Here is a 17,631-nt window from a genome sequence, read left to right on the forward strand (position 1 = left end):
CATCGAGTCGTTTGGTCTTCTTTTTTTGGCATTACGCTCCCACTGAAATAGAGTCTGCTTCTCAGCTTAGTGTTCAAATAGCACTTTCTTTGCCAAAGTTTCCATTTTCGCATTCGTATATCATGTGGCAAGTACGATGATACCCTATGCCCAGGGAAGTTTATAAAATATCCATTACGAAAAGATCCTGGATTGACAAGGAATCGAACCCAGACAGGCTTTGCTTTGTAGTTGCGGACGTTACCACTAGGCTAAGGAAGGCCCCTTGGACGGCTTGGTCGTCGTCATCAATGAGAATGGCATGTGTTGCTTATCTGAGCCGCTTCAGATTGCTTTCTTGGTCTTCTGGACGGTTAAGCTGGATTAGAGATATGTATATTTATGTAGCTTAACGAATTAAACAATGCACATTGAATCAGAGGCTGCTATATTCAAAGCTGAATGATCTACTGGCGCAGTCGTTAGATCTTTGCTAGAGAAAGAGTGGAAATTTTTGGGGTTATTAAGAATTATTTACAGGGGTTAGACAAAAAGGCTGAGATAAGTACAATTTTGTCAAAATTCAAGCACGTATAACGTTTTTGAAAATTGATGAAATTGGATGCGTCCAAACGCATCCAGCGAGAAATTTCGTCTTCATTCATGAAATGACCTGATTGAACAGTTCGTCCCCTTTTTTCGTTGCTTATATTTTCTGCTGTGAATCTATAACATTGTTGATATTTTTCCTATAAAATTAAACTTCTCGGAAGACGGATGCAAAAATCTGTTTCCATCGACCAGGGAGGAGCGGGGCAAAGCCAAATTTTCTGAATGATCTCTATATAACTTAGTTATACTCCAAGAATTATCCAATAAATATATCCCCCTGCCACCCTCTGTCTACGTCCATTACTGGTACTGTCGGTTGATTTTTGCTAGAGAAAGAAGAAATGGAATGGAAAGTTTTGAGATGATTAGAAATTTTATGTTTGACGGCCAAACCTCGATTCGTTGCATCATATCACAAGTTCTGTAGGACCGTAACCACTGACTTAGTTTCCCTAGTTGGTAATGGTTTTTAAATTCATAATTATTTATGCAATCACAAACTTTGTGTGGATGAATCAATAAATATTCATGCTTCGAACGATACGTTTGGAAAGGTGTGCGTGTTACGTTTGCCAATTGAAAAACGACAGGTTGATTATAAGTATTCGGAAAACGCTAGGTAACCCTGTGTCTTTTCTCAACAAAAAGGGCTACTATCTTGATCTGGAGGTAGGTACTTTGATTGAAGAAACGAAAAATGTTGCATTAGAGTTACCACCCACCCACCTACCAGTACTGGTGGTCACCGGTGAACAGACAATGCGAGGGTAGCGTGCCTGTCTAGCAGTTCGGAAAATGGGTAGCTTAGCTTTTATCCGCTTCAATACGCATGAGTGGTCACATACTATGGTGAGAAGGTGGCTGATATGGTAGTTGGTAGTTAGTATTGAGCAACGCAATGCAAAACGTCATTTAATGAAACAATTCAATATCGGACGCCCAAACCTCTACTTGGCACCACTTTTAAACTGGAATATAGCATGATTTTTAGGTCAGTGGTTTAAGTACACTTTTACAATCATCATCTGGAATCCTCCTACCAATGGTGTCATTTTGATTCTCATTAATAAGTGTGACAAGCATTGTGATGGGAATAAGTGAATATTTTAAACAGAAAAGACCTTCGATGGGTTTGTCACCTGAATCCATTGCTCTCCAGCGCAATCTTGGCATTGCATACCCAAGCATGCTGAAAAAACTGACAAGATAATAGGTAACTTCTTGCTCTGATGAGAATAACTGACGATCATAATTAGCTATTGAATTGTTGGAGATAAAAGATAAAAGATCAAAAATAATATAAAAATAGTATGGAGAAGTATTTAACAGTATCTTGTTGGGCGGGGGGCGTATAAATCCACGCTGGAGGAGAGAGAATTTGCAAGGTCAACCACGTCGTTTTATCGGATTGAAGAATGTGCTGTGGCACATAGTAGTGTTTTGGGTTGAGTATTTTTGAGCTGTGATCCTCTTCCTGTCCATGTTATTTAAACATTCTTCAAGAAATTCTTACCATACATAATTGAATGATTACTGTTCTTGAAGTTTCTCATATTCCTCAACAATATTAATTTTGATGTAAAAACTTACTGCTTTTGAACAAGGACAATAGCAGCTCAATAACACTGCGGAACACGTTTTTGTCTCAAGCACCAATACACAGTTACTACTTGTTGGTATATAATTTGTTATATGTCCGAGACCACCCGGTGGGGAAAATATTTAGGGTACAAACAAATAAAATATAAAAAATGATAATTTTATGTTTTTTTTGTACAGCTACACAAAAGTTATGTTACGATCTTCATGTTTTTAGAACCGTTGTTAAATGGGATTCTTTGAATTTGAAAGCATTAATACCCTGATGAGGTTAAGCAGAAGAATATTTATTTTTCCTTCTGTACCGAGAAGAGCCAGCCTCGGGCTGCAAGTCTAGTTAATAAAGATAATAATTATAATAATAATATTTTTCCTCCCTTCAAAATTTTTGAATTTAGAGGAACATATTGACAAGAAAGAAACATAATATTTGTATCAGCCTTATCTCAAAATCAATCCTTTAGAATTAACCCGGAAATACATTTACCGGAATGACCCATTTCCCGGAAAATCATTTCCCGGAAAATCATTTCCCGGAATACCCCTGTTCCCGGAAAGATGTTCAAGAATAATGAAAATAATCATCGTCAAAGAAAACTTCATTACAAATAATGTTCCTTCGTTTAAGTTGACATTGGGCCAAAAGGGTGACCACTACTTATACAGCAAAATAATATCAGAATCATGAAAAAACATGGCATGCTTCAAGAGTCCTCTGTAAATGTAATTGAGAAATAATGATTCTATCCACCATATTATCAGCGAAGTTGAGAGTTGGGCTAATTTTTTTTGATACACACTTAAATTATTTTACGGATTCCTGTGAAATCTCAACAGCTGAACAGTTCGGTGAAATAAATTAACGGAGTACGGTAAGTTTTTACAGTATTCGGTAAATATTCACCGGAATCCGTCAAATTCCGACGAAATTACGGTGTTTTATTTCACCGAACTGTTATGCTGTTGAGATTACGGTGAAATTTACCGATTTCCAGTCAAATGAGCTTAGTGTGATAGATCGAGATTTTTTACGGGTGGTTTTTTTTTTCTAGATCTCACATCCCTTCCAACTGTAGACTTACTTTAAGACTAAATAATCTCGTGACATTTTAAATCTCTAATATGATCCTACGTGCAGTCTGTGAAGAATTTTTCAGCCGGTCAATTTTTGTGTCATTATTGTCCATAGTGTCTTTATCTTCATTGGATAATAGCCCTGCTTCATATGTATACAAAGGCTGTTTTTTAAAATTCGTTCTTCCGAATAATGCCAATAGGAAAATGTTTGGTGGGAAGGCTGCTTATATTTAACACCATAAATTTTCCCTTCTTACAAACTAAGGGTTTTCTTTTGAGTAATTGGAAAAAATCTGTTGAGTCATCTCGCAAAAATTCGACATATTTGACCAACTCCCACCTTGTCAATTTTGTAATGCTTGTGACGCTTCCCACAACTCCTTCCCTAGCGTTGGAATGAGATACTAGCATGAACTTTATGCTGTTATGTGGGTTTTCAATTGGTATCATCTTCTTCTTTTTTTCTGGCATTACGTTCTAACAAGGACTACTTCGTCCCTTTTTAAAATTCGCTACGAGAAATTGGATTGAAATTCATACTTGTGCAACCAAGATTTGAAAACAGAAAATGTTTTCGCGGTAACCTGGACTAACTAAGAATCTTGGGATCAACGCTCGTGCACTCACCTTTCAACGCTTTGAATGAAAGCGATGGTTTAGCGTTCGTATTTCATAAGGCAAAATGTATGAATTTCGATAGTCCAGTGAGGCAAAATGTATGAATTTCGATAGTTCTTGTGAGCCGTTCAGTGCTGACATTCACATCGCCAAAATTTCCACGAAAGTTAAATTTTGGTGCATTCCGGGAAGTGGTATTCCGGGAAATGGGTCATTCCGGGAAATGGTTTATTCCGGGAAATGGATTCCGGGAAGTGTTATTTCGGGATTCGTTTCCGGGAAACGTCATTTCGGGAAATGGTTTTCCGGCAATTGTCATAGAATAGTTTTTAGTGTATTTTTTGTTATCTGTAAACCAATATAAATCAACAGAATATTTCTTTAAAAATTTCTCCTTTGTCATTTATTTACAAGGACTTTGAAGAATTCGGAGAATATAAGAAATTTCGACCGAGTTCCAGGAAAATATTTTTACTTTAGAAGACACTTTGCATGTTTTTTTTTGGAATATAGGGAGACTTTCGGCTTCGACACCATTCGACTATTATCGGCATCCAAGTTTCAAACGCCAAATACACAGTATTTGTCTACCAAAACACATTAGTTGAAACCCGCTTCCCGCTGGCGAGATTTCCGAGACTAAACAAACGATATCGCCGGAGATGTCATCAGTTCAAATGAGCACGCCTCAAAATGCGACTGATTTGGAGCTGCCGAAGAGATTCACCAGCAGTTGTTATGGGAAAGTTGCCGAAGAGAGTGAGGCTGCCGACAATAGACCTATTCACAAGACGTTTCAAATCAGCTGATCGGGAAGCTCTTTGACAGTTATAGTTCTATGGAAATGACAGTCCCGTGTTAGCACCGGTCCTCCACCGGTGTAAACAAATGCATAGACGGACCTGTCATATGAAAAGGCCTATAGTCACACTGACAAGGGATGTTCGCAGAGTTGTCAAAACGTTTCCAAAAGCATTTTTACAAGTCTGTCGGTGTGAATCGATAGAGGATTGAGCAACGCATAAATGTAAATAGACAAACACGGAATTTGTCTGCTGATGTCCGAGAAAATTACAAAAGAAGCACGGCATCGGCTTAAGCTGCCGAGAATACGTAAGTTCCCCTATTTAAAATTTTGTTTCAAAAGATAACTCAATAAGCTACGCTAAGAATACCTCATAAAATAACATCAATGATAATATCAAACATTTTATCTTAATTCCTTCTTTATCTGCATCACACCACATCCAAGAATCTTTCAGTGATTTGCGAAATACTAAAATCTTAGGAATTTGTCCAGTGATTTCATCAGACATTTTCCTAAGAATTGTTCCAAATTTTTATTTCCACGAGTCTTCAAAGAGTTTAACTAGGAATAAACATACTACTGAATACCGTATAACATAAATAAAGTTATCCAAGAATATCTTTAAAGATCTTTTAAAGGTGACGATAAATCGAAGCCAAAGCTCACTCGTTGATTATGACCAATTGATTAAATTTTTAGCGATCATGACTATCTGGTACTCCAGATTTGTACTCTTCAAGGTTTTAAGTCCAGCTTCGATGCATCTTCCCCTTGTACAGTAAATATAGACACTTCTGCAGCAATTGCTCCAGATATATTTTTTATTTCCACAAGACGTAGCATCAAGAACAACTTCATGGCGGAAATTCTGGCTACGCCTTCGTATGTGTGGAATTTTACCGCCAGAATATTTTTTGATTGATCATTACGAAATTTTCTGTGAGTTCGATAATAAAAGGCATATTTTGCAAACCTCAATTTGAAGGGCCTCCAAATTTACCTTCGCACCAGGCCCCCGAAACTCTAGCTACGCCACTGTACCAAACTAAGGTATTCAATACCAGATAATTTCCAATACCGTCGGACGGGGCTACTTTTGATTCCGGGGGCTACTTTGGACACTCACCTATTGTATTTATTTATAGCATTAATATTAATCTGAGCTATTTTGTGTCTTCAGCACTTTTATTAACCAATGTATGCTCTACCACTAGGCAAGAAATTTTTTTGGAACAATATCAACAATAACAGGATAAACAAGAAAACATTTCAAAATAGTTTTAGTAAATATTCACAAGGTATAAAACATTGACTATGCAAACATTGTTTGAATTTTTCCCATGTCGTGGAAAGTTATTGGGAGCATCACAAAACTCTCGAATCGTCGTGTTTCATAAAAACATTGAGATTTTTTTAGCTTTAAATGGTTGTTTTATTACAATAATTGATCAAAGGTCTTATTTTTGCGACTTTTATTTTATTATAATGTTTTGGTTTGTATATTTTACAACATAAAAATTTTAAAACAAATATTTGGAAAAGTGAAAAGACATAAAACACACATATCTCAATCCGTACCAATGACAAGTTCATAACATAATCTTTAAAAAATATATTTTCCGTCATGTTTTACATTCATTTTCAGTACAAAACAATTGCATCCTTCAATTGCTAAAATAAACTAATCTTAAGCCAGCTCTAAACTGCTAAGAAGCTAAAAGCATATTACAAATGCAAACTTTTACATCTTGATCATATTGCAAAACTTTACTTAATAGATTGCGTTTCAATGAAAATTACTTTTTAGTGACAGATATTAATGTGATCCTTCTACATATCGTTCATATAACAGTAAGAATAGAAAAGAGAGTTTTTGTACATAACTCATTAATCAAAGCAGTACCTAGTAGTTACATCGTTCGTTTATGTCAACTTAAAAATCAAGCATTCGCAACTGATATTTCCATTTACGAGGAAGTTGAAAGTTTATGTTTCATTCTGCAAGCTGAAAATAGTGAATATCACGTTTCGCTGAAATTTGTTATATTTGTGTAATTATTTCGAGCTTCGCAATTTTCTAAACTATGTACATTAATGGAAAAACGTTCAACAACATCACAATGGACGATTATCTATAGAATCAGTTTGAAATATATAAGGAAGAATCATTTCATTATCAAATTGTGAAAATGTCCAAAGTAGCCCCTTTTTTGTCTTAAAGGACACACTTTTTTCGCTATTCTAGCATTTTAGTTATTTCTTGATGGATTTGCCTCATATTTTGCACATTTGTTACGTACATATACAACTAAAATATATGCAAGAATTATCAATATCTATCCATAATTCTAAGAGTTACAAAACTTCAAAGTTGAAAAATGTGAAAATAATATCAAAAGAAGCCCCGTTTGTCGGTACTTAATTCCTGAATGAGATATGAAAGAGCTCTGCTTGAGAGGTAAAATACCTCACGCAATTCTATGTACATACAACATACTGATAGTTAGATCAGATATTATAATACCTCAATAATACATTATAGATTATCATATAAAAGTGAAATTTTTCAATAACAATTCAATATCTCAATTAGTGTTCAATAGCTGTCGAATACCTCAGAGAAGTATTTATTAATCGTTTTAAACATTTTTTTTTCAATACCATTATCATACCAAATTGAGGTATTGACTGTTGAACAATACCTGATTGTGGAATGATACCAAAATAAGGTATGTTGTGAGTTATTTGTTACACCTCGGGATACTTTACAGTAAGAATAAGAAAGAAATATGAGCCTCAAGTTATTTGCTTTCTTGGTATATCTGTTGCTTGGGGCCCAGATAGCCGTAGCGGTAAACGCGCAGCTATTCAGCAAGACCAAGCTGAAGGTCGTGGGTTCGAATCCCACCGGTCGAGTATCTTTTCGGGTTGGAAATTTTCTCGACTTCCCAGGGCATAGAGTATCTTCGTACCTGCCACACGATATACACATGCAAAAATGGTCAATTGGCATAGAAAGCTCTCAGTTAATAACTGTGGAAGTGCTCATAAGAACACTAAGCTGAGAAAGCAGGCTTTGTCCCAGTTGGGACGTAACGCCAGAAAGAAGAAGAAGTATATCTGTTGCTCGTAGAGACTATCCAAGCGTGGTACTGTTCGGTCGCGCCATTTTACGGATGAATTTGTTTTGTTTCATTTGAAAGAACTAATCCTGATTTTGTGCACATATTTTAAGATGTCAAGCTTTCGCTGTGAGATTTATGTATATAATTTTCGAACATCTTTCCAATATCAGATTGAGATATGACATAAGAAATTGTTCGATTAGAGGTATGATTTGGATATTTACGTCTGCCCGGGTATAAATTGTGATAAGCACAGTGCCATCATAGGCAATAGGGCAAAATATTAAAATATGTATATATTTATCCGAAATTCTCTTATAAGGCTCTTTTTCAAACATAGTCTACGAAACATAGTTAAATTTTGATGGGAATTGTCATGTCAGATATCTACTAATACATGTGTTGGCGACAAGGGAAAGTAGCATAGCAATTTTTGCATCGTATCATTACAGTTCAAATAGCTAGCTGCATTGAGGTAATCGAAAGGTGGAACTGATACTACGAAGAATGCCCAGATTGAGATTAAGGAAGATAGAAGCCGAATGTTAGAATTTTACAAGTTAACCGTGAAGCTTTGTACTCTTTTAAAAACTTCAGCGTTAAACTGACACTTATATTGAGCTATTCGGTAATCCAATCCGCATGGTTATTAAATTAATTAACTCATTACGCGTGGTAAAGATGGACAAATTATGGGTGAAATTATGAAAAAATCCACGTGCTCGGCTGGGATTTGAACCCAGGACTCTTGTATGCTAGACGAGCGCTTTACCAACTAAGCTACCGAGCCACTTGGTGACCCAATAACTGAGTTGGTTACAAGTTTAGAATTCAAATCCCTACAGACCACGCGGACCCCTTTCATAACCAATATCCATCCATCTCATGTTCCTACACACGCGGAGCGAGCGAGTGCGATTTGTTTAGTGTTGAAACTGTTTGCCTATCGTACCTACATATTGGTTATGAAAGGGGTCCGCGTGGTCTGTAGGGATTTGAATTCTAAACTTGTAACCAACTCAGTTATTGGGTCACCAAGTGGCTCGGTAGCTTAGTTGGTAAAGCGCTCGTCTAGCATACAAGAGTCCTGGGTTCAAATCCCAGCCGAGCACGTGGATTTTTTTTCATAATTTCACCCATAATTTGTCCATCTTTACCACGCGTAATGAGTTAATTAATTTAATAACCATGCGGATTGGATTACCGAATAGCTCAATATAAGTGTCAGTTTATATTAGAGTGTACTGCCTCTCTGTAGTAGTCATGTCGTCACTTGAGTGAGAACGACACGTTGATAGCCTTCCCACATCTTTACTCTTCCACAATACAGTTGTTGTGGAAGCGATGTAGGTACGATAGGCAAACAGTTTCAACACTAAACAAATCGCACTCGCTCGCTCCGCGTGTGTAGGAACATGAGATGGATGGATATTGGTTATGAAAGGGGTCCGCGTGGTCTGTAGGGATTTGAATTCTAAACTTGTAACCAACTCAGTTATTGGGTCACCAAGTGGCTCGGTAGCTTAGTTGGTAAAGCGCTCGTCTAGCATACAAGAGTCCTGGGTTCAAATCCCAGCCGAGCACGTGGATTTTTTTCATAATTTCACCCATAATTTGTCCATCTTTACCACGCGTAATGAGTTAATTAATTTAATAACCATGCGGATTGGATTACCGAATAGCTCAATATAAGTGTCAGTTTATATTAGAGTGTACTGCCTCTCTGTAGTAGTCATGTCGTCACTTGAGTGAGAACGACACGTTGATAGCCTTCCCACATCTTTACTCTTCCACAATACAGTTGTTGTGGAAGCGATGTAGGTACGATAGGCAAACAGTTTCAACACTAAACAAATCGCACTCGCTCGCTCCGCGTGTGTAGGAACATGAGATGGATGGATATTGGTTATGAAAGGGGTCCGCGTGGTCTGTAGGGATTTGAATTCTAAACTTGTAACCAACTCAGTTATTGGGTCACCAAGTGGCTCGGTAGCTTAGTTGGTAAAGCGCTCGTCTAGCATACAAGAGTCCTGGGTTCAAATCCCAGCCGAGCACGTGGATTTTTTTCATAATTTCACCCATAATTTGTCCATCTTTACCACGCGTAATGAGTTAATTAATTTAATAACCATGCGGATTGGATTACCGAATAGCTCAATATAAGTGTCAGTTTATATTAGAGTGTACTGCCTCTCTGTAGTAGTCATGTCGTCACTTGAGTGAGAACGACACGTTGATAGCCTTCCCACATCTTTACTCTTCCACAATACAGTTGTTGTGGAAGCGATGTAGGTACGATAGGCAAACAGTTTCAACACTAAACAAATCGCACTCGCTCGCTCCGCGTGTGTAGGAACATGAGATGGATGGATATTGGTTATGAAAGGGGTCCGCGTGGTCTGTAGGGATTTGAATTCTAAACTTGTAACCAACTCAGTTATTGGGTCACCAAGTGGCTCGGTAGCTTAGTTGGTAAAGCGCTCGTCTAGCATACAAGAGTCCTGGGTTCAAATCCCAGCCGAGCACGTGGATTTTTTTCATAATTTCACCCATAATTTGTCCATCTTTACCACGCGTAATGAGTTAATTAATTTTCAGCGTTAAGCTTTCAGTAAATAACTGGTAAAAGGCTCTTAATAACGACAGAGCCTGCTTCTCAGTTTGATATCCTCTCACCGTACAATATAATCGCCAACAAGTTATCGTAAGAATGTGTCATCATTTTAAAATGTTAGATTTATAAAGTGCTTGGGTTATTCCATAAAACTGTTCAACTACTATATTTGAAGGATAACCGTTTTGGTTTGATCAATGAAGAAACAACATCTACAAGCACTGACGAATGCAATAAAGCAAAACCTCTGGAAAGCGCTTGCGATTTCAATGTTTTGCTCGATCTTTCCAGTGATCGGATAAATTGCTTAACTAACCGTAAAAAGTGGTGCACTGCGTGTCTATAGATAAACTCACAAAGAACTTTTTCTTTGACTACTACTATATGGGCGTACGCAGGTGAAATTGAAGCTGATATAGCTATAGCCTAACCAGCTCCATGGTCTCGGTAGGTTCACACAAAGCGGAATTCAATAAATTTTTGCAAAGGCCGTACCGCGTACAGCACCATAGAGGCTTCAGTAATAAAGAGGTTCCGATTACTGAGACTGAATGCAAAAGTTGTATTCCTACAGAGGAGAAAAAAAATCGCTGATATCTTCAGCGTTAATGACTTTGAATGGTACAAGGTAGATGAGAGTGGTTTGATTTGCATTAAATGGATCCGCAAATGGCTTCTTTCCGCTAACTACGGTTTTGTATGGATAGATGTGCTGCGTAACTTGAACACGGAAGTAATGACGTGCGGAAAGTGATACGAAATATGCGTTATCGGTATGCTTCCAGGTTAGCCTAGGTCGGGTTTGACCTACTGAGGAAGTGAGTATGAAGATAATGGTGAGTTTTTCCGGCGAAATAAACACCGTATGTTTTGTAGTCTTGAATTGGTTGTGAGGTATCTAATTTACTATGGATACTTGTGATCAACTCTGGTAGCCCATTTCCGTTTCAAAAGCATCTAGATTTTGAAGAGTGTCCATGTTTGATGCAGTTGTTTAATACTTAGCACCATGGGCAAACTCTGACAAACAAGCGATGCATGACAAAATACCCAACAAGACCCAAATTTTATTTTCTGTGTAGTATTTATGACCATTGACTTGGCCCAATTTATGCAACTACTTCTTCTTTTAAAATTACGTCCTAACTGGGACAGAGCCTGCTTCTCAGCTTAGTGTTCTTATGAGCACTTCTACAGTTATTAACTGAAAGCTTCTTTGCTAAAGTTGCCATTTTCGCATTCGTATATCGTGTGGCAGGTACGACGATACTTTATGCCCAGGGAAGTCAAGGGAAATTTCCATTATGAAAAGATGCTGGACCGACCGGGAATCGAACCCAGACACCTTCAGCATGGCTTTGCTTTGTAGTCGCGGACTCTAACCACTAGGCTAAGGATAGTCCCTTTGGTTTATTATAAAACTCTAAAAACTAAAAACACATTAAACTTTTGAAAATATGTTACAATGTTTCGCTATGTATTCAATATTTAAATGCTACTACCTTCTGTATACTAATTATGTATCGATCACATTCTTTCCCTTCTTTACAGTTTTGCTGGTCGAGTTATGCGGCTGCTTGGTTAGTGCCCTTCCAAAGGACCGTCACACGAAGGATGTGGCCAACGAGCCTTTGGTCGGTCACTCGACCAACATCCTCACGGCCAGCCTGCTGAAGGGCAGCGTCGATTCCCCGGCCAATCAGGTGTTCTCGCCGGTTGGATTTGCCTCGATCCTGGCCATGATCAGCGAGGGTGCCGAAGGTCAAACCCGACAGGAGCTGTACGACGTTCTCAAGTTTCCCGCGAACAGGGAACAAGGTAAGTGCTTTGGATCGTTTTGAAGATTGATTCTGATAATGAAAATTGCTTTTCTCAGTTCGCAGTGCATTTGATGAATCGCTGAAGCGCCTCAGTGCGCAGAATCCAGCGAATGAACCGCAGTTCAAGAGCTGGTTCTACATATACAAGGATAATACGATCAAGCCGGAGTACCGCGATGTGCTACAGAACAGCTACTATGTAGATGTTCGAGATATTGAACGTAACGATTACAATTTTGATGAGCCAAAGACTTCGCTGGGTTCGATCGAACCCTCCATTGATTTGACTCCGGACGAAGAAGCGATCGTTGTGGGTCAAGTTGTCCCATCTAATAACAACAGTAAGGATATCATCGATTTCGAGGATCTGAAGATCAAATCCGTTCCGCTCGACAATGTACGATCGGACGTCGGTATTGCGACCAAATTCGACGAAGTAGAGGAAGGTGACAATCCTAAGTTTGATAAGAATATTGAGGATAAGCAATACGTGGAACCGACCCAGATTAAGGAGGAGATCGCCAAGCAGAAGGACGAACACACGAATGAAGTGTTGGACGAACCTGTGCTTAAGGCTGCCGAGGATCGAGTGGACCAAGTAGTGGAGGATGCTCCACAGAAGTTCAGTCTGTCGTTGAAGAAGCTCGATGGTGAGGAACACGAGATCATGCATGCAGTGGAGAGCCAGGCGTCTAGACAGAGGGTAAGATAATATTCGTGGTGGGCACTGGGCAGTGGCGTAGCTAGGGTTTTCGGGGCCCGGTGCAGTGTGAAATAGGGTCCTAATTTAAAAGCCCTGTCCCAGTTTTAGTGCCAAACGCTGAAGTTTAGGTCAAAAACACATGTTTACTCAATTTTTAATTGTTTTGCTGTTTGTTTTAGTTCAACAACTTTTTTTATGTTTATTTTAGATTGTGTCACACCTCTTGGCTTAAAATCAAATTTTGTATTTTGTTTTCCGAGCCCCTTCCGAAATGTCAGATAGGAGCAACCCCAGTGTTAAAACTAAAACCCCTGTGGTGTTTTCGTCGACTTAGCGAACGTCAAACATGATCAAAAGCGTCAAGGTTCATTTATGAACCCAATTTTTTAATTAAAGTTCAATTATGATATATTTAGGAGCGATATGCTCATCGTAAGATTGTGATTCTTGTTATATTACGTGTGACCTAAAAGTTTTGTAATTCTAACACTATTAAATTCATTGTGACGGAAAATTGCGTAATTTATGTCTTAGACTTATGTTATTTTACTCGCTTTAATATGTCGGGCACATATGGTGTGGCGTAAATTTGTTCATTTTTCTTAGTCTGTAAGTTAAGACAAATTATGTTGTAGATTGCTTCTATTGTTGGAAATAGAAGTTAAAGTGAGATTCTTGAGGGAAATTCCTGGTCTCTCAAAAGCAATGATTGATACATACAGTCACCCCAAATTTATGGATAGCACACATATATGGATCAGAGTTGGATTAAAACGGGAATATCTCATCAAATATAGTTGCAATTACGCAGAAAATATTTTACTAACGTGAAACATAAATCGGTACAGCATCGCAATCAATTATAATATGCTTAAGCATATTTTTTCCGTTCGTAGGAAATAAAATGTCATCCGTATTCCCAGAAGCGTTGATTCATAACTGTGGGGCATTGAAACCCATACCACAGTTATGAATCAAAGATAAGACGATTCCGAAACAAACGCCAAAACGTATGCTTTAACTAGCACACCATTCGTTTACCTCGCAGATAAATTGCTGTTATAGTGTTTTGATCCATAATATGAGTCGGTTTGATCCATAATACGAATCCTTCTCTCCCACTGATCCATATCTGTGGGGTGGACATCGTTTGCGATTTCCATCCAAATCGACACTTTTTCGTAAATAACCGGGTATTTTGAGGTGTACTCTCATAAACAACTATATTTAGTAGTGCCAGGGAAGTAATTTTGTTTTGTACAGCGTCACCATGTTTTTTAATCATATTTTGTTCTGAAAAATTACCCTTAGTTGATCCATAACTGTGGGGTAACTGTACCAAGGGGTTTCATGCTATTTGACTCGCGGAGCACTTTTAAAAAATGTTGCGTGGAGCACTTGCTCATTACCGCAACTCCGTTTGAAATTCAGATATTTTAACACGCATAGATTGGTTCTTTATTTCAACGAGCATCGTAATGTAAGCTAATTATACTTTCCTGAATTATTATTTTATTTGAAAATGATTCCGAACACATGCTTTTATTGATTTAGAGAGCAGCCTTTTCGGACATAAATTTATTGGATGTTTCGAGATACATTTCAAAATCAGATCGCACCCAACAAAATTCCTGTCTTCTAGAAGCGAGTGTTTTGTAGCGATCTATTTCAAATTTCCATACAATTTTTACAAAAACTAAATTAAAATCATTTCAGAAATTCACAAGTGTACAAAGCTTGAAAACTAAACTCTGCTCTGAGCAAAACCAGCAACCAATCATTAAGATTGAACGGAAAATGTGGTTTTGTTCAGTAGATTCTTACTCTTGAAAATTCGAAGTGTGACTTGATTTAGTACGCATTTTGGACACAATTTGAGAACATTGTTAGGCATTTTGAGAAGTGTCGCAGAGCACCTACATAAGCTTCGGGAGCACGATCTGAAAACGACTTGTAGATTATTCAATAAGGCATTCTAAGTAACTTACAATTATTTGGAAGTTTTGAAATAAAATCTAATGATAATCAATCATTTTTTATCAAAATTCTATGGCTATCGATATACCTGAGGCTAAAGATTTCTCACAAACATATGCCTAGCCTATAACTCCTAATCACATTTTGAAGCATTTTCTTATACAAAGATCATAAACAAATATCTTGCTGATATTTCTTAAGAGTTTTCCATAGGGAATCTCACAATATTTTATCCTGATAATTCATCAAAAGATTTCCCTTGGACAAAATAAATTGTCTTCAAATGTTTCTAGATTCTTCTACAAATTTTGTCATATACAGTGGTTACACTATTATGGGTCACCCACTAATATGGGTCATTTGCAATTGAATAACATGTGGAACAGAGTGACTAATAATCGTGACAAGGTGACCCATAATAGTGTGGACAGTGTACTACTCCATTATATTCCTTCATTTTTTTTTGTTCAGAGAGACTTTTCTCGGAACTCGTCTCTAACTTCATAATTATCTTGAGGAAATGGCCTATCAGTTCGCTAAAAGATTTCTGGATTGCTTCTTCGGAATTACGGAAATTTCCACACTTTTCCCTAGATGATTCTTCTATAAATGGATGGATCATTCGATTCCAAGTAAATCACAATCCATTCATGAGATACTCCATCAATGTCTTCTGGGAATCCATCAGGAATATTACCTTTTCTAGAATTCTGAAATTAATCCAGCTGTTTCTTCAAGAACTACTCAAGGACTTCAGATTTTTACTGGAAATAATCTGGGAAACATTTCTTAGATATTTCCCGATATTTCTATAGAGCATTTTTTTTTAATATTTTTTATACATTAATCCAAAGTATTATACCGAAATTTTCTCTTGGGGGAAAAAAATACAGTATTCTTCAGATTTTCCCAGGAATTAAAATCAAAAGCGAAACCAGATGTGAAAACATAATCCATAATCCAAATAATCGCATAATCCACGTCAATTTTCTTAGGCTACAGAGTTTAATCGTGTTCGGATATTCACTCTTCGGAACAATGCATTGATGAGTGTATGTTGTGAAAAAATAAGACAAATTGGTGCAGCCGTCTTTCAGTAATGAGCAGTTAGGTTTCTGGTTCCACATTGTCCAAATAAAGGTATTGAAAACTTCGAAAAACATCAAATCGTAATTTTCGGATATCTCCAAGAATACCTAACCGAATTGTATGATTTTCTCAGAACAGCACCGTATTACCTGGCATTGTATAGTCCACATTTTGTTTTATTTTTATAAATTGACCGAAAACAAAATGGCCGCGAAATCTTCTATATGCGGTATTTCGGACCTCCCAGGAACAACGAAATATTTTCAAAACCAGATCACAAATGATCAATATCGACACGGATTCTTCAAATCGAAGAGTTTTTTAAGAACTGGTGAAAAATGCCGCAAAAATATTGAAAAACAAAAAAGTTATCACAATTTGTGTATTTCTTTGTGGTTTAAAAAGAAGCTGCCAGTAGAGAGGTTGAATAAATTTGTTTTAGTCAAAAAGATTTTCAACATTGCTGTATTCTGAATCTGAACATGTTTGTGTTCTGAATCATGGAAGAATGTGTACAGTCAGTTATCCTATAAGACGCTGCCACCCACTTTTCTCCCACGGCAATTTGAGCAGTTGTTCATGGGGTAAGGCTGATTTTCGTTTGTGACTGAAGCATAGTATCAGTTTATTACCTAACAAATTTCATCAGAATCGATAGAACAGTGGCTGAGGAAATGTAGTGAGCGTAAAGTGGGTGGCAGCGTTTAATATGACACCTGACTGTGCACCTGACTATAGCTTCTGGAAAAAAAATCACGAAATTTTTGACAAAGACAATACATATATTTTGAAGGGACAGATTTCAATCTTCTTCCGGATTCTTAATAACCTTTTATGGGTAATTTTGAAGGCGGATTTTTTCTTTCTCAAATTACTGTGGTGGAAATTTAACGAAATTATTGGGGAACGATCTCAGTAGCAAATTATTTATCAGGCGATATTTTTCTGTATTTTGATGGAGTTTGTTAAAGATATTTACAATAATTTATTCTGGGAGAATTCATGAGAGGACATTTGCCAAAATTCTGTCAACTTTAATACAGAAATATTTGAGACTCAGCTCTTAGAATTCCATATGGAATAACAAAATACAAATTCTAAAAAATCTCCTATAAATTATATGAGAAATTTGATTGTATTATCTTATTTAGCTTGAAGTATTCAATTATGGATTGTGTTTAGATTTTCATAAGGAGTGTCTCCTGAAAAAGTTCTTACAAACATTTATTCGATAATAACATCATAAACTACTATGTAAAAACGTCAGTTATTAGTTTTGATATTCTGGTAACATATCAGCTATCATTTAATTATTTATCTTCTGGATTCCAGCGATGCACCAGCAATTTCTGAAAGAATTCCGCCGATGAATTTTATTAGAATCTTGTTTGAGTTGTTTAATAACCTAAAAAGTATTTCCATGAAACTTCTTCTAAGAATAACTGTAATATGATTTTGCTAAGAAATGTTGGGAAAATTTCCTAAACATCAAAAGAAGATGTTTACACATTTTTCTCTCTGAATGTCTTCATAAATATAGCTATCAATTCAAGTAGTAAATTCGCTTTTTCAATTATTTGCCAAACATTCCTATTAGTAGATTTCATTAC

The 17,631-nt window shown here is 37.0% G+C and overlaps 1 protein-coding gene across 4 annotated transcripts in view; it reads left to right on the forward strand.

Annotated features, from left to right (window-relative positions):
* Nucleotides 1-17,631, forward strand: part of LOC5578739 (antichymotrypsin-2) — an 80,767-nt gene that overhangs the window by 48,185 nt on the left and 14,951 nt on the right. For all 4 annotated transcript variants that reach the window (XM_021851697.1, XM_021851699.1, XM_021851696.1 and 1 more), the window contains 2 exons: nucleotides 11,984-12,250; nucleotides 12,309-12,955. In XM_021851697.1, the coding sequence (XP_021707389.1) occupies nucleotides 11,984-12,250; nucleotides 12,309-12,955 (914 nt within the window). The remainder of the gene's footprint in view (nucleotides 1-11,983; nucleotides 12,251-12,308; nucleotides 12,956-17,631) is intronic.

The sequence above is a fragment of the Aedes aegypti genome, chromosome 3, assembly GCF_002204515.2.
Source record: "Aedes aegypti strain LVP_AGWG chromosome 3, AaegL5.0 Primary Assembly, whole genome shotgun sequence".
NCBI lineage: Eukaryota > Metazoa > Arthropoda > Insecta > Diptera > Culicidae > Aedes > Aedes aegypti.